Source organism: Sus scrofa, chromosome 12 (assembly GCF_000003025.6).
Source record: "Sus scrofa isolate TJ Tabasco breed Duroc chromosome 12, Sscrofa11.1, whole genome shotgun sequence".
In the NCBI taxonomy this organism is placed as follows: Eukaryota; Metazoa; Chordata; class Mammalia; order Artiodactyla; family Suidae; genus Sus; species Sus scrofa.
This window is the reverse complement of record NC_010454.4, coordinates 53,455,505-53,477,694: the sequence shown is the minus strand read 5'-3', so window position 1 is coordinate 53,477,694 and position 22,190 is coordinate 53,455,505. Positions and strand designations below refer to the sequence as shown.

At 53.7% G+C, this 22,190-nt stretch overlaps 1 protein-coding gene across 1 annotated transcript; it reads right to left on the bottom strand.

The window, feature by feature from the left end:
* On the bottom strand, positions 441 to 19,294 carry PFAS (phosphoribosylformylglycinamidine synthase). Its single transcript, XM_003358276.4, is given in 33 exon segments — positions 441 to 3,549; positions 3,628 to 3,951; positions 4,936 to 5,050; positions 5,129 to 5,220; positions 5,352 to 5,441; positions 5,444 to 5,558; positions 5,675 to 5,736; positions 5,739 to 5,819; positions 6,156 to 6,275; positions 6,469 to 6,624; positions 6,848 to 6,931; positions 7,009 to 7,189; positions 7,316 to 7,479; positions 7,482 to 7,545; positions 7,791 to 7,922; positions 8,042 to 8,167; positions 8,428 to 8,589; positions 8,739 to 8,800; positions 9,115 to 9,225; positions 9,228 to 9,270; positions 9,376 to 9,449; positions 12,265 to 12,393; positions 12,528 to 12,659; positions 13,180 to 13,308; positions 13,449 to 13,573; positions 13,696 to 13,836; positions 14,200 to 14,245; positions 14,248 to 14,304; positions 14,391 to 14,580; positions 14,909 to 15,014; positions 15,636 to 15,771; positions 15,856 to 16,036; positions 19,230 to 19,294. Coding segments are annotated over 33 exon segments (4,101 nt in total). The 5' UTR covers positions 19,290 to 19,294; the 3' UTR covers positions 441 to 3,238.

Here is a 22,190-nt window from a genome sequence, read left to right as displayed (position 1 = left end):
CATTATCCTTTTTTTTTTTTTTTTTTTTTGTTTTTTAGGGCCAAACCCACAGCTTATGGAAGTTCCCAGGCTAGGGGCTGAATCAGAGATACAGCTGATGGCTTACACCACTGCCACAGCGTCTGCAACCTACACCACAGCTCACAGCCACGCCAGATCCTTAACCCACTGAGTGGGGCCAGGGGTCAAACCGTGTCTTCATGGATACTAGTTGGGTTTGTTACCGCTGAGCCACAACAGGAACTCCTCCACCATCCTTCTGATCTCGGAGAGCAGTGAGGGATGGCTTGAAGTAAGATCTTAATTCTCTGCTCAGGACTTGAACCTGGGCAGCCTGGATGAAAACCAGGAATCCTAGCCACTAGATTAATAGAGCTAAAAGTAGAATTGCTGATTCTTGGCCCCTGTTGAAAGTAAGAATGTTTTAAGGAGGCAAAGACTGCAAAAACAGGTATAAACTTTATTGTTAGAGACACAGTACGACGTGGGAGAGCACAGAGAGTAGTCTATTTATCTAAGACAGAAGCAGAGCAGTAATCCACACCCCAAAGGAGCAGGGCTTGGGTGTACCCCTGAATGAGGAGCACATCAGAGAGGTGAGACAGTTCTGGCTGGACCCAGGGCCCTCCCCGATATGCGTGCCCATCTTTTGGCAAAGACGGATTCCAGAGCAAAAGGTTCTGAGATGGCCTGGTGCCCCCTTCCTTTTTGACTCTGCACATGTGTAATGGGGGGGGGGTCTCCTTGACCGCAGGAGTGATTGATTGAAGCAGTCATCTTTTTTTTTTTTAATTTATTTTTAGGCACTAGGGGTCGAATAGGAGCTACAGCTGTCAGCCTACACCACAGCCATACCAGATCCGAACCACGTCTGCAAACTATACCACAGCTCATAGCAACACTGGGTACTTAACCCACTGAGCAAGGCCAGGGAGTGAACCCTCATCCTCATGGGTACTAGTTAGGTTGGTTCCCACTGAGCCACAACAGGAATACCTTCATCTTACTTTTATACTCCAGCAGAGCTCAGCTCCTGCCATTAACTTGCTTCTAGAGAAGCAAGGCCCAATTTACTCAGCCTGACAGGTCCCAGCTGTTCTCAGCCCAAGGCCTGTCTACCCCCTCCCTCACTTCTAGTTTTGCATCAAGTGCTCGTCAACTTGACATCCAAGCCTTGGTATTAGCCTCCAAAACTGTGCATTTGAGATTATTTACAATATTTATACGGTTTCCCAGCATCAGCAAATACATTCAAATGCTGAAAATGGGAGTTCCCTGGTGATGAAATGGGTTAAGGATTTGAAGTTGTCACTGCTGTGGTTCTGCTTTGATCTGCTGGGGAACCTCCACATGCGGAGGATGTGGCCAAAAAATCAAAAGCCAGAAATGACTCCTACTAGCCCCACCCTGCTCTGGATAGGTCCGTTTGCAAAGCAATAAGGAAAAACAGACCTCAAGTGGTGATTTTCGACAATCTTCTCTTAGGCTTCTCTACCAAGAGCCCATGTTCTCAGCCTCCCCCTTCCCTGCAGGCCCAAAGCCCTTGGGAATCTGAGATTCCAGGCTCCATTCTCAGGGAAACTTCTTTAATCAAGATGTTGAGGAGTTCCCGTCGTGGCGCAGTGGTTAACGAATCCGACTGGGAACCATGAGGTTGTGGGTTCGATCCCTGCCCTTGCTCAGTGGGTTAATGATCCGGCATTGCCGTGAGCTGTGGTGTAGGTTGCAGACGCGGCTCGGATCCCACGTTGCTGTGGCCCTGGCATAGGCTGGTGGCTACAGCTCCGATTCAACCCCTAGCCTGGGAATCTCCATATTCCCGGGAGTGGCCAAGAAATCAAAAGACAAAAAAAAAAAAAAAAAAAAAAAAGATGTTATTTAGGGGCAAGCCGACTTGAGCTACAAAACACAGTCATAAGGAAGTGGCCTCTACACACACTCTTCTGAGCAAAGGAAGCAAGAACAGCTGTCGGCAAGAATCCCTGACGCCTCCTCCCGGAAATGTGACAGCAGAGTGGTGGGAAGCAGATGTTGCATCACTGGACATGGCCTTCTGGCTCTGCCCTTTGCTGTGTGACCCCGGGCAATTTATTTAGCTCTTAGTTCTTCTTTTGTTAAAAAAAAAAATAGGGGGTGGGGCGGGGATGGAGTGACGCTATCAAGAACCTTACTGAACTCTTAGGATTTGTTTTAATTTTTATTTATATCATGTTTATTTTTTTATAGCCACACCTGCAGCATATGGAAGTTTCTGGACCAAGGACTGAACCTGAGCCACAGCTGATCCAGTGTTGCTGTGAGCTGTGATGTATGTTGCAGATGTGGCTCGGATCTGGCATTGCTGTGGCTGTGGTGTAGGCCGGCAGCTGTAGCTCCCATTAGACCCCTAGCCTGGGAACCTCCATATGCCACAGGTATGGCCATAAAAAGCAAAAAAGAAAAAGAAAAAAAAAGAAAGAAAAAATAATCTTATTAGATCATAAACTCCCTGGCAGCAGTGAGAGTGCTTGGCACCGTGGTGAATCATCAATCAAATGTTAAAGGAAGGAATGAATGAATGAATGAATGAATACTACTCGGTGTGAGGCATCAGGGTGCTGACCACTGCTGTCAGGAAGCGATCTGCTACATTCAAAGTCAAAAAGTCAGGAAAATTGAGTTCAGAGGCCAGCAGCAGGGCAGCCCTATGGCACAGAGGGAGACCCTGTCAGAGAAGCTGCCAACGATTGGTTATGCTCAGCACTGTGCAGCATTTAAAAAGAAGCATCCAGAAAGCTGCTGCTGGTTTTCAGATGAGAACGCTGCGGACCTGACTTGCATGGTTTTGTACACCCCCATCCCCTAAACCCCGGTGATGGGGAAGGGGGCCATACGTGACAGCTCAGATAAGTGACACGAGTGACGTGGTACAGTGAGGGGGGCGCCGTGGAACCCCGTCCCCCCCTGCATCCTAACTTTCTGCTGCAGGCTCTTTTCTCTGAAACCCTCACAGCCCATGTGGGCTTCCCGGGCCCACAAAGAACAAAACATGTCAGAGTAGAACTGAAAACAGGTCCAATAGCGTAAGGCAATGACAGGCAGATTAGTAAAATGAGCTGAGGCTTTTTTTGGGATTTTGGTCCCTGTCCCTCCAAAACACAGTTGGAAAGAATATGAGGTATTTCTAAAGGGAATGCGTGAGAGGGGAGCAGTCACCCCAGGCACAAACCATGGGGCCCAGGGCGGCCTCCTGGCCTGCTCAGCAGCCTCCTTCCTGGGTCCACTTTCGGGCATTAACGAAGAGCTGGAGCCAGGGCGAGGTGGCCAGCGTGTCAAAGGGAGGAGGCCGCCATGCCCACTGCCAAGGCCGCACAGACCGCTCAGGGTGCGGCATGAGAGCCAGGTGGCGGCCGTCAGGGGAGCAGACGCCAGCCACGCCCCCTGGGGACCCGTTGGGATTCAGGGGGTACTGTTCTGTGGGGTTCCCATCATCGTCTGCCCAGTGCAGCGGAGCCAAGCCCCTGGCCTCGATCTGGGCTTGGAGTTCCGGAGAGGAAAATGCCATGTAACCTGGGATGGAAGGGGGGGGCGTGAGGGCAAAGCTCCTTCATTGGCCCCCCTCCCCCCCCCGCCTTCCCGGAGCCTGACCTTCCCCGTGAGCGCTCCACACGGGCAGCACGGCGCCCTCCATCCCTCGCAGCATCAGGGCTGGCCCGGGTCCCACACGCACGCTGGCCCAGCGTGACTCATAACGCCCCGACAGGTTGTGGCGCAGCAGGAGGCCGGGCCGGGCTGGCCAGGAATCCTGGCCCCTCTCTGCTGCCTCCTCCCCGGGACTGCCTCCCACCCAGCCCAGCAGAGCCAGCAGCTGGCAGCCGTTACACACGCCCAGGCTGAAGGTGTCTGGCCGCTCCCGGAAGCGCCTCAGCTCAGCCCCGGCCCGTGGGTTAAAGGTCACGGCAGCTGCCCACCCTAGGAGGGAACAGAGAGGCTGGGGTGAGAACCAGAAAGAGGCGGATGGCTGCCCTTTCGTGCCAGCACGTCCTGTCACATTCCCCCCGGGAACTTCCCCCTCCGAAGAGCTCCAGGCCAACGCCAGGGAAGAAACAGGTTTACCTGCTTAAAAGAGATGTTGCCAACTCCTGGGCCAGAGGCAGCCCATAATGAGTTTCCTGCTTAGGCAAAATTTGTTTAGGTGCCTGACACTTAAAAATAAGATTTTAGGGGGTTCCTGTTGTGGCTCAGTAGTAATGAACCTGACTAGGATCCACGAGGACTCGGGTTTGATCCCTGGCCTCACTCAGTGGGTTAAGGATCTGGTGTTGCTATGGCTGTGGTGTAGGCCAGCAGCTGCAGCTCCAAATTGAACCCTAGCCTGGGAACTTCCATGTGTTCAGGTGCAGCCCTCAAAAGACAAAAAAAGGTCAGATTGGAGTTCCCGTCGTGGCTCAGTGATTAATGAATCCGACTAGGAACCACGAGGTAGCAGGTTCGATGCCTGGCCTCAACCAGCCGGCTAAGGATCCGGTGTTGCCGTGAGCTGTGGTGTAGGTCGCAAACGCGGCTCGGATCTGGTGTGGCTGTGGCTGTGGCGAGTAGCTGTAGCTCTGATAAGACCCCTAGCTTGGGAATCTCCACATGCCATGGATGCGTCCCTAAAAAGACAAAAGACAAAAAAAAAAAAGTAAAATTTTACATAAAATGACAATCTGCTAGACCTGAGTAGTAGCTGTGCTTCAAAAAGGGCATGTGCCCCCTGGGTCAGGATGGCACCACCCAGCCGACCTGGCTCACTTAAGCAGGCCTCCTGCAGGCATAGCATGGTGCAGAATGAATGCACTCACACTTCCTTGGCTGGCTTTGGGGAGGTGAGAGGCTCGTTCTCGTCATGGGAGAAGGGAGCTCAGGCACCTCTACAGGATGTTGGGAGGGAGGAGGCGGAGGCCGCACACTCACCTTTGGCAGAGCCCAGGACATCGGCATAGCTGAAGCCGCCCACGAAGGCCGCTCCCCGGAACGTGTCCAGGCCAACTGCTCCAGAGCAGAGGTCCTGCATGGTCACGTCCCACACCTGGCAGGACGGGGAAGGAACGCATTAGAGGGCAAACAGCCAAGGCCCAGCCCCGGCTCTGCCTGGCACCCTGCTCACCTCAAACCCAGCCAGGTGGAAGGCATCGGCCATCTCCCGGTCTCCGTTGCTGCCTTCTTCTCGGAAGATGGCAACTCGGGGGGTGGCACCGCCTGGGGGAAGGAGTGTCTTTGGGCCAGAGCTCTACGTCCCCACCCCAGCCCTCGGACACCTCTGCCAGGGCAGCCCCCACACCCAAGCCCCCAAGTGCTCGGGAGCTCAAGCCTCTGCACAGCCCCCTCACCAGGTGCGTGAGGCACGGAAGCTTTGGGAAAGGTGGGGGGCAGGTAGTAGGTGGGCCCCGTCCGCTCCCTCAGCCCCCGCTCTTCTTCGCCACACACTGCGGCTCCGCCTGCAGCCGCTCCAGCTGGAAACTGGTCTCCTCCCACAGGGATCGGAGCCGCCCGACGGGCTCCTCCACAGCCACAGCCCCGTTCACTGATATGCGGACCTAGAGATGGGCAAAAGGTTCAGGGGCTGAGAGCCAGGCTGTCCACCCCGGGCCCCCTCCAAGGCTGGCAGAGGTGAACCTCAGCCTGCCCTCTGTGCCATTCCTCCCTCTCTCACCATGGCATGGGGCCCGGCATCGCCCGTGCAGCCCAGCTCCAGGCAGTGGAGGCCAGAGTCCCGTAACGTGCCAGCACTCGGGCCAGGTCTGGCTCCTGCACCTCCAACGCCAGGCCTGGCTCCTCAGCAAACAGCACAGGCAGCGCTAGGAGAGTAATGGGGGCATCAAGGTAACTAGGGTGTGGGGCTGTCAGGGACTCAGAGGTGGAATGGGGGGGGTGGCTACGGCTAAAGGAACCAAGGCAGGGGTCAGGGCTGGGTGAGGCCTGGGAGAGCAGGACCAAGGATGTGGCATCAGGGTCTGCGAGAGGTCTCAGAGGGGTGCAGTCAGGGACAGCAGTGCCACCTGGTTCAGTGGTCAGAAAAGACAGCATGAGACTCGGGGAAAAGGGACTGGGAACCCTCCATTCTTTAATAGGACAGGGGGTCTGCAGGGGGGGGCAGACAGCCCAGCCCCAAATCTAGACCCGAGGCTCCTCACCATCGACCCCAGGTGCAGGGAGGTCCACCTCTATCCCACAATTCCCGGCAAAGGCCATCTCTAGCAGGCAGGTGATGAGGCCCCCGTCACTGACATCATGGCCTGAGCTGAGCAGGCGGTCTGGAGGAAGGAGAAAAGTGCTCTGCTACCCTGGGGCCCAAACCTGGTGGCCCCGGCAGGTGTGAGAATGAGGGCACACTCAGAGAACCCGAGAGAAGGGCGTGGGATCCCTCGTGCCCCCTCTCACACGCTCAGCTGGTCAATGCCGGCCACGCGGCAGCCACAGGAACCATCTCCCCGGAGCCTCGCTCACCTTTCAGCAGCCCCTGGGTGATGTTGAAGGCACGCACCAAGTTCTCAGGAAGGTCCAGGTCAGGAGGCTGCTCGCCAAGCTGGGAGAAACACTGGGCCAGAGCTGTGCCCCCCAGCCGGTGCTGCCCGGGACTCAGGGGCACGTAGAGCAGACGGCCTGAGGAGCCAGGAAGGGGTGAGGGGAGACAGATGGCTCGGGAGAAGCCCTCCCCGCCATGCTCCCTGAGGTTCCCAGGATGGAGCGAGACACCTGGACCCCACCCCAGAGAGTAGCACAGCCCTGGGGCTGAGATGAGGGGGCCCAGCGCTCACAAAGCAGACCCCAAACAAAGGACCAGGCTGGACATACGCACTGCTGTGAGGCAGGCGAGAACTCATACCTCTCCCTCCTGGATGCTTGAGGTCCGGGGTCACAGTGGCCGTAATGTCCGGACAGACAGCGTAGGCTGAGATGACCAGCGACCCTGCAGGGCAAGGAGTGGAGAGTGAGGTGCAGCCCAGGCCCGCAGGCCTGCCCCTCGCCCTGTGGCCCAGACCTCACCAGGAGCCCGCACGGTCTCAGAGCCAACCCGGGCAGCCATGCTGAGGGAGTCCTTGCCACCATCCACCGCCACACCCAGGGCCGCCATCACTGCCACCATAGCCTCACAGGCGTCAGCCAGAGCTGCACCCTCCCCTGGGAGCTTAGCTGCCCACATCCAGTTCCCACTGCATTTCACATCCTGGGAAGCGGCAGAGACTCAGTGTTAGAGAAGAGCAGTGCAGGGGGTGGTGCAGAGGGGTAGGGGGATGGCGGAGGCAGTTGTGTCCCCAGTGGCCTCCAGGGCAGAAGCTGCAAGGGGACTCACCCGGAGGTCGGTGACCAGAGCAAACACCAGGTTGGTGAGGGCTTCGGCCACGGCCAGCCGGGCAGCCACCTTGGGGTCCAGCAGGCTCTTGACTGGTTGCTCTCCCAAGGCTGTGGCAGCCCCTACGAGCTCCTGGTGACTCAGTGCCACAACTGCCACATCGCCAGAGGGGTCTGCAGGGGTCCCACACACTGCTGCTGTGCCACCAAGCCGCCCACAGAGCGGTCCACCTGCAGAACCAGGTGCCGTTGACAAGAGGCCAGGGGACTGGGACCAGAGGAGGGCGGGACACCTGGCTCACCCAGAACAGACAAGACTTGGCAGGTGACAGCAGGGGACCAAGCCATCAAGGTGGCTGCCCTGCTCTTGCCGCTTCTCCCTGGGGACGGGGGACCCCGCAGCCACCCCCGGGGGTGGGTGAGCAGAGGGGAGGGAGCGGAGGGCTGAGGGGGCACAGCCGGGGTACAGGGAGGACCTTGTTGGTGAGGTAGCGCTTGCTGGCCACAGCAGGCAGCCTGAGAACCCGCTCGAGAGCCTGGCGCACGCTCAGCCCTGGGGGCAAGGCCAGAGGCTGCAGCACAGGGAGACTCCTCTGGAGGAAGAACTCCTGCAATGCAGACGGCAATGGGGTGTGAGCACCCGGGGAGGGCTGGGCACGCAGGGGGCAAAGCCCCCAAGCAGGGCAAAGACGGGAGACACAGAGCCACCCCGCCTGGTCCCACGTACCTTCCGAGGCATCTTTCCCAGCACCCAGTCCAGGTCCAGGTCCACAGGGGTTGGGGGAGGGGCCGGGGGGGCATCCCCCTGGCCATCTCTTCCCACAGGACCCTCCCGGTCATCCACCAGCACTATCTACAGACCACAGGGACACCATCCAGAGGGAATGAGACTATGACCACCAGCAGGGAATAAACGCTTCTCTTTCTGCCCCACTTGGCTTCTCCTACTGAAGCGCCCCCCCACCCCCCACCTCCTACATGCTCTTCCCCACGAGTGTGCCAAGGGTCCCACCCTCTCCCTCCCGTCTCGGTCCCGAGATGGCTCTCCCTCCCGGACCCAGGCAGCTCAAACCCACCCACAGCATCTGCGACCCACTGCCTGGGCTAACTCACTCTCCCATCTTTGGTGATGGTGCCCACAAAGCAAGCCGGGCTGCGTTCCCGGGCGCTGACACGCATCAGGAAGTCCCGGTCGGGGGGCCTCAGCAGAAGCGCATTTGACTCCTGGTATTCAGCCCCCCAGATTTCCAGGGCATTCAGGGTTGGGTCCGCCAGCTGCACGTCCACAGGGGAGGATGAAAGGGAAGGGTCGGTGGGCACTCCCAAGTCTCACGTTCTTGCTGGGAGTGGGGGCCAATGGTGGGGGGCGGCACCTGGGACGGGCAGGGAAAGGAGACCCCCAGACTTGTGGGGATGACACCCACCTGGAAGCGGCTGGTGTAAATGATGGCTCCAGCTGGGTCGCTCAGCTCCTTCAGGACGTTGCCTGGCGAGAGGGTTTCCAGGAGAGGTGCTGATCTGGCCACGGTCGGCACCAGACAGGGGGCCTTTCCCAGCCTCCCTCGGACACCCGATTCTGTGCAGCCCCGTCCAATCACTGCTGCACCCTCTCCACCAATTATCTCCTGGCAGAAGGCTGCCAGCCCCCACCCCAACCCTGAGCCTGTGCAGAACATGGAAGGCGTGGAGGACGGGATGCAGAGCTGGACACTTAGCTGCAGATCCTCATGCCTCTCCCTAAACCAAACCTGGCAGGAGACCCGACAGGCCCTGGTCCCTCGTCCCGGCCCCTTCTCTCACCATTGCCACCGGCGCCCTGGTCATGGAGGCTGCAGATGGGGTTTCCCCTGGGGGCCTCCACACAAGCTCGGATGACGCGGTTCATCTTCTGTTCCATCTCTGGGTCCCCCGCTGCACAGCCCCAAAGTCCAGGTTGCTGGCGTTGTCTCCCTGTACCTGGGGGAACAGGTGGCATAGCTCAGCTCGGGGGTGGGGATCACATCCCACCCATGCACAGGACCCGGCTGACATGGCATCTGCATCTGAACTAGTGCCACTTACCTGCACAGACGAAGCGGCCCCGCCCCCAACTCCAATCCTGTAGACAGGACCCCCCACCTTCACAACATCCATGCCTGCCAGGAAGGAGGGCAGAATCAGAACGCTGGGGAAGTGACCAGAAGAAGGGTGAGTACAAAGCAGGGTGAGAACAAAGGGAGGCTGATATTAGAGGAGAGCAATCAAAATGACAAATGCACAGACTCTCTGATTGGGTAAACAGACTTCAAGAAATTTACCCTCCAAGTTTGTTCGCACAGGCACAAAATCACCTGTGTACAAAATTAAACACTGTTTCCTTGAAAAAGACACATGCACCCGTATGTTCACTGCAGCACTATTCACAATAGCTAAGACATGGAAACAACCTAAGGCCATCAACAGATGAATGGATTAAGAAGGTGTGGTATATATACACAATGGAATACTACTCAGCCATAAAAAAGAACAAAATAATGCCATTTGCAGCAACATGGATGGAACTAGAGACACTCATACTAAGTGAAGTAAGTCAGAAAAGAAAGACAAACATCATATAATATTACATGTATCTGGAATCTAATATGCACAAATGAACCTTTCCACAGAAAAGAAAATTATGGACATGGAGAACAGACTTGTGGTTGCCAAGAAGGGTGGGGGAGGGAGAGGGAGTGGGATGGACTGGGAATCTGGGGTTAATAGACACAAACTATTGTGTTTGGAATGGATAAGCCATGAGATCCTGCTGTACAGCATTGGGAACTACATCTAGTCACTTATGGTGGAGCATGATAATGTGAGAAAAAGAATGTACATATGTACGTGTGACTAAGTCATTTGCTGTACAGTAGAAAATTGATAGGACACTATAAATCAGCTACAGTGGAAAAAACAGAAATCATTAAAAAAATTAAACCCTGTGGCATTATTTATGTTCTTTAACAAAAGGACACAGAAAAACTTATACACAAATGTTTATCACAGCATTATTCACAACAGGTGGACAGCAGAAACAACCCAAATATCTGTCAACTGATGGACAGATAAACAAAAGTGACGTATCTACATGACGGAGTGTCATTCAGCCATAAGGACAGATGAAGTACTCACACATACTCTAATATGGATGAACCTTGAAGACATCATGCAAAGTGAAAGAAGCCAAACACAAAAGGCCATGGATTGGGAGTTCCCGTCGTGGCTCAATGGTTAACAAATCCGACTAGGAACCATGAGGTTGCAGGTCCGATCCTTGGCCTCCATCAATGGGCTGAGGATCTGGCATTGCCGTGACCTGTGGTGTAGGTCGAAGATGCGGCTCGGATCCCGCGCTGCTGTGGCTCGGGCATAGGCTGGCGGCTGTAGCTCTAATTAGACCCCTAGCCTGGGAACCTTCATATGCCGCGGGTGCGGCCCTAGAAAAAGACCAAAAAAAAAAACAAAAAAAAAAGGCCATATATTGCGTGATACCATTTATAGCAGGCAAACCCATGGAGACAGAAAGTAGATTATCGGTTGCCAGAGGCTGAGGGAGAGAGGGGACATGGGGGAGTGACTGCTCGTGTGCATAGGGTTTCTTTCTGGGGTGATGAAAATGTTCTGGAATCAGTGGCAACTAATGCACAACTTGGTTTACATACTAAAACCACTGACCTGCATACTTTATTTAGTCCGCAACCTACACCACAGGCCACGGCAACACCAGATCCTTAACCCACTGGGCGAGGCCAGGGATCGAAACTGCGTCCTCATGGATGTTAGTCAGGTTCATTCTCTGCTGAGCCACAGTGGGAACTCCTGTTTATTTCTTTTTCTTTTTTTTTTTTTATGGTCTTTTTAGGCCTCACCCACAGCATATGGAGGTTCCCAGGTTAGGGGTCAAATCAGAGCTGTAGCCACTGCAGCTGTGGTGTAGGTCACAGACTGTGGCTTGGATCTGCTGGTGTAGGCCAGCAGCTACAACTCTGATGCACCCCTAGCCTAAGAACTTCCATATGCTGCAGGTGCAACCCTGAAAAGCAAAAAAAAAAAAAAAAAAAGCACATATGCTATTTGTTTTAAAAAAGGGGGCAGAGGAGTTCCCTAGTGGCTTGGCAGGTTAAGGATCTGACATTGTCACCGCCGTGGCTCTGGTCACTGCTGTGGTGTAGGTTCAATCCCTGGCCCGGGAAATTCTGCATGCCACAGGCAAGGCCAAATGCAAGGGGGAGGGGTGGCAAAAACACACATGGGTTTGCATATGTAGGAAATAGCTCTGGTAGGATAGGGAAGGGGAGTTTTCACTGCATAACCTTTCTTCACCTTTTAAATTCTGAACCATGTGACTGCTCACTCATCCAATGAATGGTCCCTGGCCGCTATCTTGACTCCACCACTGCTCCTAGCACGGTGCCCAGCACCAGATGGGCGCTCATTGTTTGAGAGACTGAATTGAGTTCGCAGATAAAAGCAGGTCCTGGATAAACACTGGCTGCCTTGACTTAGCAGGGTGGGCCCCTGCCACGCAGAAGTCAACCCAGGAAGAGATTGAGGCCACACACACTGAGCCTGCCCCACTGGCAGAAAGCCTCACCCTGTCTTGAAAACCCGGACTAGGAAGAAGAGACATGAGCTGGGAGATTAAAGACAAACCACTAGATTAAAGTTCCTACTGTGGCACAGTGGGTTAAGAATCCAACTGCAGCAGCTCAGGTTGAGGGGTTGATCCCTGGCCTGGTGCAGTGGGCTCAAGGATCTGGTGTCGCTGTAGCTTGGGCGTAGGTCTAGGATTCAGTCCCCAGTCTGGGAACTTCCATGGGTATGGCCATTAAAGAAAATAAATAAACCACTAAAGTATCTTCTAAATTCTCCTCCAAATGCCAAGTGCTGGAGAGAAAGTCGGGGGGATCTGGAGAGGTGCCAGGCTCTTACCTGGTTCTGGGGGCTCCTTGCTCATGTGTTCAGCTTCCATGGACCCGATGCCTCCACTAAACATGATGGGCTTGATCCACTCACGCCGCTGGCCGTCTGGGAGCTGGAGGCCGAAGGAGCGGGCAAAGCCTGGAGCACAGAGGATACGGGGAGAGGGGACAGGGTCTAAGGACCCAAATTCCTCGAGGTCACTGAGTCACCCCCCACCCCCCCACCCCGGAACTATCATCCGTGTCTATTATGGCCCGTCCCCCGAGCCTCACCAGCCAGCACCGGCTCCCCGAACTTGTTGCCGTAGTCAGAAGCCCCATTACTGGCCTCGATGGCAATCTCCAGGGGTCGGGCAAAGTTCCCAGGATACGGGAAGCTTGGATCCTCCCAGGGCAGGCTGTAACCTGGGCAGGAGGGAGGAAGTTGAAGGGACTGTGAGGACGGAGGACAGAGGAACCAGAGTCCTTCAGGAAGAGTCCAAGCCACCAAGGCCCACCTGGGCAGGTGGAATGTCCCATCATAGGAACTCCTACCTTAGGAGGTGCAGAGCCGCCAATAAAGCATTGGTCTTGCTCCCCACCTCCCGCACCAGCCCTCCCTCTCACTCCCGGGACCTGAGTACTCAATGCTTTCTAAGAAATTTGATTCTGGGGGCAGCTGAGGGGCCTAAGTCCAAGCCAATATCACATTTTGTTGCTGAGTAGATAGTAGTTTATAAAGAAAACTGAGGTTCTGCAAAGAAGGTGGGGGACCCTGGCCTACTGTCCACATGACAACGGCTGGCGAAAGGCCAACTACTCCAGAGCCCTCCCTCCCAAGGAAAGGTTCCCACGATGACCCTTTGACCTAAGAGATAAGAAGGTTCGGGGCCTGCTGGGGCAAAGAATCTGGACGGGGAGAGAGGTAGCAGGGGAGAGATGGGACCTGGGACGTGCAGGTTTCCAAAGCAATAGCCAGCAGTGCCAGCCACCACGTGCGCCCCGCGGCCTGTACACTGGACGTCACGGATCCGGCCCCCTGTGCCAGTGGTTGCACCGCTGAAGGGGGCTACTCCTGTGAAGAGAGCAGGGAGACGTGTGGGTCCCAAAGAGGAAAACTCCATCTCCGACACCCCACTGAGAACAAGGACCCGCAGCCTACCTGCTGGCCCCCAGGGGCACCTGCGGCCTCTCCCCGCGGGGGACTCAGCTCACCTGTGGGGAAGTTGTGGGTCTCTGCTGTGAAGACAACATGTCTCAGTCCCTGACGCTGCTGGAAGCGGCTTGGCCGTGCGGGGTCCTCAGGCTGCAGGAATTGGACTTCTTTCCCCTGGATTGCGCTGTGGACACATCCGTTCTGGACCTCGCTTCCTTCCTGGGATCTGTGCTTACCACCCCTCCAGAGCCTGGGGACTCCCATCCCCCCGAGTCTGAAGTCGCCCCAGCCTAGGGCCCAGCCCACCTGCTGTTGTCACAGAACTTGAGGATGTTGTTGGGGTTTGAGGAGGCCTGGGTGCTCATGATGGCCTCAAGCAGCGAGGTGGCCAGCTCCTGCCCATCCACGTGGAGTCGGCCCTTGAAGAACCAGTGTCGGCTGTGCTCACTGCAAGGGGAGGTGCCGTGGGGACAGGAAGGCAGGGTGGAAACAGGGGTCATTTCTCAGGCCTTGCTGTGTCTTCTCACCAGCATGAACAGCAGCATTACGGCCAACTCGTGCTTAGATCACAGGTCAAAAAAGATCCCCCAAAGGCATATTCTGCCAACAGTCTGGATGGTCCAGATCCAAAGCGAAGATAAAACCAAGATGTGAATGCAGACTGCTGGGTGGATGGGGAGCCCGGGAACTCCAAAAGACTCGGGGCGGAGGGGGGAGCCCTGGGCCAAGAGAGAGCCATGGAGAGCCCCTGTGGTCTTCCCTTCCAACCTCCACGGGCTCAGACATCAGAAGGTGCCCTTTCCTCCTCACCTATTAGACTGAGCCAAGTCGAAGGCCTCCACGATGCTAGGGTTCGCTGCAGCTCCTGGAAGCGCTTGGTGTAGAAATCCAGGTCCCAGGAGTCTAGGGCCAGACCTAGGAGGCAAACCCCGGAAGAGCTGACGGTGAGACAGCATCCCTGCTAGCCTAGCCTGCGCCTTGCTCCCGGGCCCGCCGCTCACCGAGCTCCTGGTTGGCTTTCTCCAGGGCAGACCGGCCCTTGGCCAGTATGTCGATCGGGCCGCTGAGGGGTGCTGGGACGCACCCAAGGGAGAAGCTCTGGATGGGACGGGGGAAGTGCTGCTCCGTCATCCGGTCATGCAGGGTGGCCAGAGCCATGGCCTCCATCTCAGCTGAAGGGGGGTGGGCAAACTAGGGGTGCAGACACACACAGAGGACAAGGGGGCAGAGGTGAGGAGTGGACACAGTGGTCCACTCCCGGTCCTCATGGCGCCTTTGGTCAGATTAGAAAAAGATGCCCCTTCCAAGCACACACAGCTTAGTAAGGGGAGCACAGGCTTGGCTTCTGCCCTGGTCACTCCTCGACCGGGTGGCCTCGGGCAGTGAACAACCTGCAAACAGGGCGGGCCTCAAACCAGGAACTCCGCCCCCTGCTTCTCATCATTTCCTTAGCGTTTAGGACCCAATCTCTTGGCCCACTTCCTCCTGCGCATCCCCACCTGGATGCCTACTGCCTCACCGAGAGCAGGTAGCGCCGGGTGGTCTCCACGCGGTCCACGGCCCCCAGCCCCGCGACCTGGCACACTGACACAATGTTGGTGGATGTTGGGGTGGAGATGTTCAGTCTGTGGGGAATGGTTAGGACAGATGGTCAGGACACCAGGGGGAAGGCAGATCCTGCCCACTGCTGTCCCGCCAGTCTTCCACCTCTACCGGTTCCCCCATCAGCCACCACCAGCCTCCAACCTCAGACCGAAGCACCAACGCTAGCTTTCAAAGATGATTCAGATTAAAACATCACTTTTTTCCCCCTCCTCTTCTTTTTGGCTGCCCTGACCTAAGCTGCAGCTCTGGCAATGCTGGATCTTCAACCCACTGTGCCAGGCTGGGGATCGAACCCGCATCCCAGCGCTCCCAAGATGCCACCGATCCGGTTGCACCACAGAGGGAGCTCCATAGAGCATAACTGTTCTTGTAGCATCAAAATGCTTCAATTTCAACTTCTTAGAAGGCAGCCTAATATATTTTCAGAACATGTCTGGGAGCTGGCTCAGTCTTCAAAGATATCCTCTCACAAGGGGAAGGCAGGGGCACAGCTTTCTAGGCAGGGAGAGCACGAAAGGAAAACAAATTTCCCGAGGATCACAAGAGGAGGAAGAAGAATGAGAGTGGAGGAGGTGGCAGTGTGTTTGGAAGGGCTGATGTGCTCTGGTCCATGGAGTTGCCCGAGGGTGAGAGCCACATGCCTGGGCCCGACCTCCAGCAGCAGGTCATTGGAGCCGGGAAGGAGCCAGGACTCCTGAGCAACATCGTCCAGTAACAAGGGGCAGCCAAACAGCCAGGTCAGTTTCTTCATCTCCTCGGCGCTTGGGAAGGACTCAGCTGCGGGGAGAGAGGGCAAGGACACCTTGAGACACTCCCACCGGCATTTGGTACCTCTCCCAAGAATCTGGTAACTTGCCCAACCTGTCCAGTTCACGTTGTAGCACAACTCAGTCTTGATACCCTGCAGCGCTGGCAGTTCCCCTCGCAGCTTCCTTTGTGTGTATGCAGAGGCTGCCCCCTCGTGGCCAGAGGGACGCACAAAAAAGTGAAGGACTGAGGACATCTCTGCAGTTGTCCCTCGCTGGAGAGAGGCTTTAGGTTCCTGAAAAATAATCTTAACTACAGCCTATCTGTTGAATTGATTTCAAGTTTCAAGGACAGCTGAGGCGTTGGCGGCATTAGGGATGGGTGGGCGTAGTAGGTGGGGGCATTCTAGGGTACCAGGTATCCAGATACTTCCAGTCCAGGGTGGGTAAGGCCAAGGGACTATGAGTACTAACCTAGTACTTTAGGAGTGGGAAAGACTTCCTGCGGGAAATGGCTTCTAAGCCTAAATCCAGAGGATGAGCTGGATTGGGCTGGCCAGTGAAGTCAAATGATAGTTCCTCTACCTCGGTGTTTCAAAATATGTTTCTGCTCAAGGTAAATCCAAAGCCTTTAGCCCTCCACAACTATCCCCAATTTTCTTTCTTTCTTCCTTTCTTTTTAGGGCCGCACCCACAGCATATGGAGGTTCCCAGGCTGGGGCTGAATTGGAGCTGTAGCTGCAGACCTATAGCACAGCCATATCAACACCAGATCTGGGTTCCATCTGCGACCTACACCATAGCTCGTGGCAACACCGGGTCCTTAACCCACTGAGCAAGGCCAGGGACCAAACCGGCAACCTTATGGTTCCTAGTCAGGTTCATTAACCACTGAGCCATGACGAGAACTCACCCAATTACTTTTCAACTTCTGGTCCCAATGCTTCTCCAGAGGACCCTGGCTTTACTTGCTAATCTCTGCCTGGCTTCCTTACCATTCTTTTGTCTCACTGTCTCCAAAGCCTTCCCATTCAAGGTGAGTGGGGGTCTCAGCAACGCTGGGAGGCCTCCTTGCTGCCCCAGTGCTCAGGGACACCTAGCTCCTCCTAGCAGAGCTGAAGGCTTCTGATCCGTACAGTCGTTCCGCTCTGATCACATGCACAGCCTCTTCCCAAGGAAGTGGGAGGACAGGAAGCTCACCGCTTCATTTCTTCATTTGGACAACTCACAGGCATCTCAAATCTAACTTACGCAAGGCTGATTTCTTGTGTCACGGTCACCGAGTGCAACAATCTAGAGGTCACTTAAGTTCTTATCTTATTCAACCTCTCAGCAGCATTTGACTTACTCATTCCCTGCTTTCCTGCTTTTTCAAACACCCTCCTCTCTTGGTGTGGTGACACGGCTCTCCTGATATTCCTCTACCTTCTGGTTGCTCCTTCTCAATCACCCACGGTGGCTCTACCCACTCTTGGGCTCCACCTCTAAACGATGAGTACCCAAGGCCCTGCCCTTTGTTCTCTTCCCTCTTAATGCTCTTCCTAAGCAATTTCATCCAGACCTGTGGCTTTAAATACCATCTATTAGACTGTACCAACGAAACTGCCAGCATGCAGCAGTTTGACCAAAAATAGCAATTTCATGATTCAAGTTAATAATCTGCCCCCAGATTCCAAAACTTTATTCAACTCTGATTCTCCCTGAACTCCAACCTAGTCCATTCAAATGCTTAAGTGACATTGCCACATAGATGACTTATAATCACAGAGGATAGCCTGTTTGGGCCAAAATAAGACATTTTGATTTCTCGTTTCTTCAGACCTGCTGTTCCCCCGTCTTGCCCACCTCAGCTAACACCACCACCACCCAAAACCACAGCAGTCAACCTTAATTCTTCTTTCCCTGAGCCCTCTCTATGCCCAATCCACCAGAGAACCTATTTCCAAACATATCCCAAATCTGTCCATGTCCTTTCCTCTCCGCTACCATCACTGTAGTTCAAGCCAGTATCAGTACTCACTTGGACTAATGCACCAGTAGCCCTCCTGACCAGTACCCCTGATTCTATTCCACTTGCCACAAGTTAGCATAAATGAGATCATAGCTTCTTATCACACCTGATGTAACATTTCAATTCAGTAACCTGTCATGTGATCTGGCCATTGCCTACCTCTCCGACCCAATCTCACGGCCCATCCTTCTCAGTCACAAAGCACCAACCACCCTGGCTTCTTTTCTATCATTCTGATTTGCCAAGCTCATTCCAAAAGGTATTTTTCTCACCCTGATATTTCCATGGCTACCTTTTGCTTGTTATTTAGATTTCAGGTACGTTCACCTTCTTGAAGAGAACTTCCTTGACTAAACACTCTATAGTGGCCACTATGACATGGCCTTATATTAATTTCCCAAACAGTATTTAAATTACTATCTGACATTTTATTGTTAGCTTTATTTTCCCCACTAGAACAGAATCTCCAAGTGGGCAGGAACCATGCTGTTTTTGGGTTACCAAGGCTCAGAACAATACCGGGGGCTGAAAAACCAAAAAATCTAAAACTTGTTGACTGACAAGTTTCAGGCCAAGCCTCATCTCAGCAACGGTGCTCCTGCCAGATCTTGATTTCCCTCTCAGCGGTCACCATCCCATGCTTATCACCCTTTTAAAAGTTAGGCGCCTCGCAGTTGTCCTCCATACCATAATTCCTTCACAGGAATTATTACATTCCAAAATCATTTTGTTTATTTATTTATTTTTGTCTTTTTAGAGCCGCACCCGCGGCATATGGAGGTTCCCAGTCTAGGGGTCTAATCAGAGCTATAGCTGCTGGCCTACACCACAGCTCAAGGCAACACCGGATCCTTAACTCACTGAGAGAGGCCAGGAATGGAACCCGCTACCTTGTGGTTCCCAGTCGGATTCGTTTCCGCAGTACTACGACGGGAACTCCCTCATTTTGTTCATTAAACCAGTCAATTTTCGTTTATCATTCCCAGTGGCATAGAAGCTCCAAGAGCACAATGACAGGATCTACATCAGGGCTGTCTCCCCAACTACTAGCATGGTGCCTTACACAGAATAGGCGGGCGACAGATCCCCCCCACCCTGGAAAGTTCCCGGGCAAGGGATCGAACCCGCCCAACAGCAGCGACCCAAGCCACTGCAGACAACGCCGGATTCTTAACTCGCTGAGTCACACGGGAACTCCAGCCAACAGACACACTTTGAATACAGGAAACGGGATGAGAAGCACTTTTAGTGTCCAGGACTCAAATGATTAGAGGACGGTTAAGTTTATGTGGGGTCTCCCCTGCCCGACGTCCAACAAACGCGAAAGGACACATGCACTACGGAAGGCACGCAGGTCCCCGCTGGGCGCAGCTCTGCCTGGTGGGGATCCTGCAGCGGCCGGGTTGAGGCTTGGGGTGGATGGCTACAGAGTGCAGCATGCAAGGGCATTCGGGTGAGCGCGCGCAAGCCATACGCACGTGGCAACAGCTCTCGCAGTCCCTGAGCTCCTCGAATCCTGGCGCGCTGGGCAACGTCATCAGCGTGCGCCGTGGGAAGAGGCGGAGGTTAAGGACATCCCTCCCCTTCCTACCGGCCAGTGGCGAGGCTGCTTCCCTGCTCCCACCTCGGCCTTTAGAGAACGTGGGATTATCCCACAGATCTGTTCCTTGTGCCCGCTTCACTTGTCCGGTGCAAACTGTGAAGGAGACATACTTTAAATGCAGGAAACGGCATGAGAAGCACTTTTAGTGTCCAGAACTCAGTTTCCCTCCCGCTGCTGCCTTGGCTTTCTTGTACTTTTGTCTTTTCTGAATGAACTCATTTATTTAACTCTTAGCTTTTTTTTTTTTTTTTTTTTTTTTTTTGCTTCGTAGGGCCAGGGGTGCGGCATATGGAGGTTCCAGGCTAGGGGTCGAATCAGAGCTACAGCTGCTGGCCTACACCACAGCCACAGCAACACGGGATTCTATCCGCGTCTATGACCTACACAACAGCTCACAGCAACAACAGATCCTTAACTCATTGAGTGGGGCTAGGGATCGAATCTGCCATCTCAAGGTTCCTAGCCGGATTCCTTTCCGCTGAGCCACTATGGGAACTCTAGCATATATTCTTAACCTCCATGTTCTGGCTGGTTACAGTAACAGTAATAATGAGCAAAGTATTTATTGAACGCCCATTAAGACACTTCACCTGTTCTCAGTTGATCGTCACAAAAACCCCATTTTACAGATGTGGAAGCTGAGGCTCAATGCAATGACTCCTTAGTTTTTTAACTCAAAAACTTAGAACTTTATACCTACTGGGGTTTTGTGTGTTTTTTGCACACTTTTTTTTTTTTTCCAGTCTTTTTAGGGCTGCACACGAGGCACATGGAGGTTCCCAGGCTGGGGGTCGAATTGGAGCTGTAGCTGCTGGCCCACACCACAACCATAGCAACTCGGGATCCGAGTCTAGTCTGTGACCTACACCACAGCTCGCTGCAACACCGCATCCTTAACCCCCTGAGTGAGGCCAGGGATGGAACCTGAGTCCCCATGGATGCTAGTCAGGCTTGGTAACTGCCAAGCCAGGACAGGAATGCCCACACACTTTTTCAACCCATAGTATATACACGTTACTCAGGATCCTATCAGAACACAGGTGGAACACTCCAAGTTTAATCAATAAGAATGTAACTGCCCAGGTAAAGAGATATGGGCAGGTTTAAGGAAACCAGCAAAGTACGGTGGGCCAGTGGCAGCCTGGCAACAGCAAAAAGTGGTTGCCACCTTCAGGCCTGAAGGGACAAAGGGAGAAATGGTGTTGTCAGCTAGAAGAGAGATGGAGCCATGGAAGAAGGGCATTCAACAGACGAAGGAAGTCACTGCCATAAGCACAGTGTTGAGGGAGAAGCATACTGGGTTATCTCTCCTTCAGTACTGAGTCCCTGAACTAAATGTCTCCCACTAGCCAAACCTAATCAGAAGCCTGAAGGCAAGAAACCTGGAGTGAGTGGTGTGCCAGGGTGAGCAGAGGACCTAGCCCAGGGGTCTTTTTAAAGAATCAAGCAACAGAGACAGTCAGAGGAAAAAGTGAAAGTCTTTATCTTCACCCCCTCCCACATTCCAGTCCCCTCCCAGTTCCAGGGCCAACTCTAGGGTAAGAGACTTAAAGATGCAACATTTGATGGATTTAGGTGCCTCACTTGCCTCACCCTAACTCCAGCCCTGCCCGGGACATGACAGTTTTTACCTGTTTAGTAGGTAAAGAGTCCAGGCTGTACCCTCTGGCTCTCTTCTAACAGAGGCCACTTGTTGATTCTTGGAATCTGAGCATTCCAGGCTTCTTTCCCTTCTGACACTCCCTGGTTGCATCTCATGCCTGTCTTCCAGCTCCATCTGGGAGACTTAGTTGCACAGCTCTGACTGGTCCTGTCTCCTCCACATTCTAATCCTCCCAGGGTAACACAACATTTCAGCTTTCACTTCACATGATGACTTCTAGATTCATTTGTTTGGCTCTGATCCTTCTCCTGACTTGGGTCCCATATCTCCAGCTATCTGCTGAGCAAGCATAGCCTGTTCAAGATCTCTGGGCCTGAGACAGCTCCCAGTCCTCCATATTCTCTCCTTCTGTAACAGATTTTGTGGCCCTCTCACTTGATCCTGTATGCTGCTGCAGATTAAGCTGCTAACTTGACCTTTTTAGGGCTACAGGCACAGCATGTGGAGGTTCCCAGGAGAGGGTCAAATTGGAGCTGCAGCGGCCAGCCCACACCACAGATGCAGCAAAGCAGGCAATGCCGGATCCTTAACCCACTTAACAGGGCCAGGGTTCAAAGCATGCTAATCTGGTTTGTTACCGCTGAGCCACAAGGGGAACTCTGCTAACTTGGCATTTAAATCACACCAATAAATGTGGTGGTTGATCCAGTTCATCTTTCTTGGATCACTGTAGCTCAAGCTCAGTTCTCCTCCAGTGAACTATCAGAAGTAAATCCCAGGATATAGGGCACATCTTCGTGGACTTGGTAAATAGAGGGGAGTCTTCTAGAGTTGAGAAATTTTGAATGCAAAAGGAATGATTAGGTTTGGACCTTTGACTAGGCTCTGATTTGTGTTTAAAAAGGGAGAGAGTGCAGCTGGAGTGAGGGAGAGCTTTCAGCCTCCCTGGGGGAAAGCTCTTGTTGTTGTTTTGGTAAAAAGAAAAGGAACATATCGCTGATGTCATAATGGGAAATAATAGCAAAGAAAGATTTTTCCTTATAAATAACTTGGTACCACAGTGCATAATTGGTTCATGCAATAAGGAACAGATGCTCATCAAATGAAGTTGAATTAGGGAATACTATAACTTGTAGAATTAAAGTATTTATTTTTCTGTTATGACCAGAGCATTCTTATTGTCTCAAATGTTTATACTTACTATATTCATTTGTTTTTGGTCTTTTTAGGGCT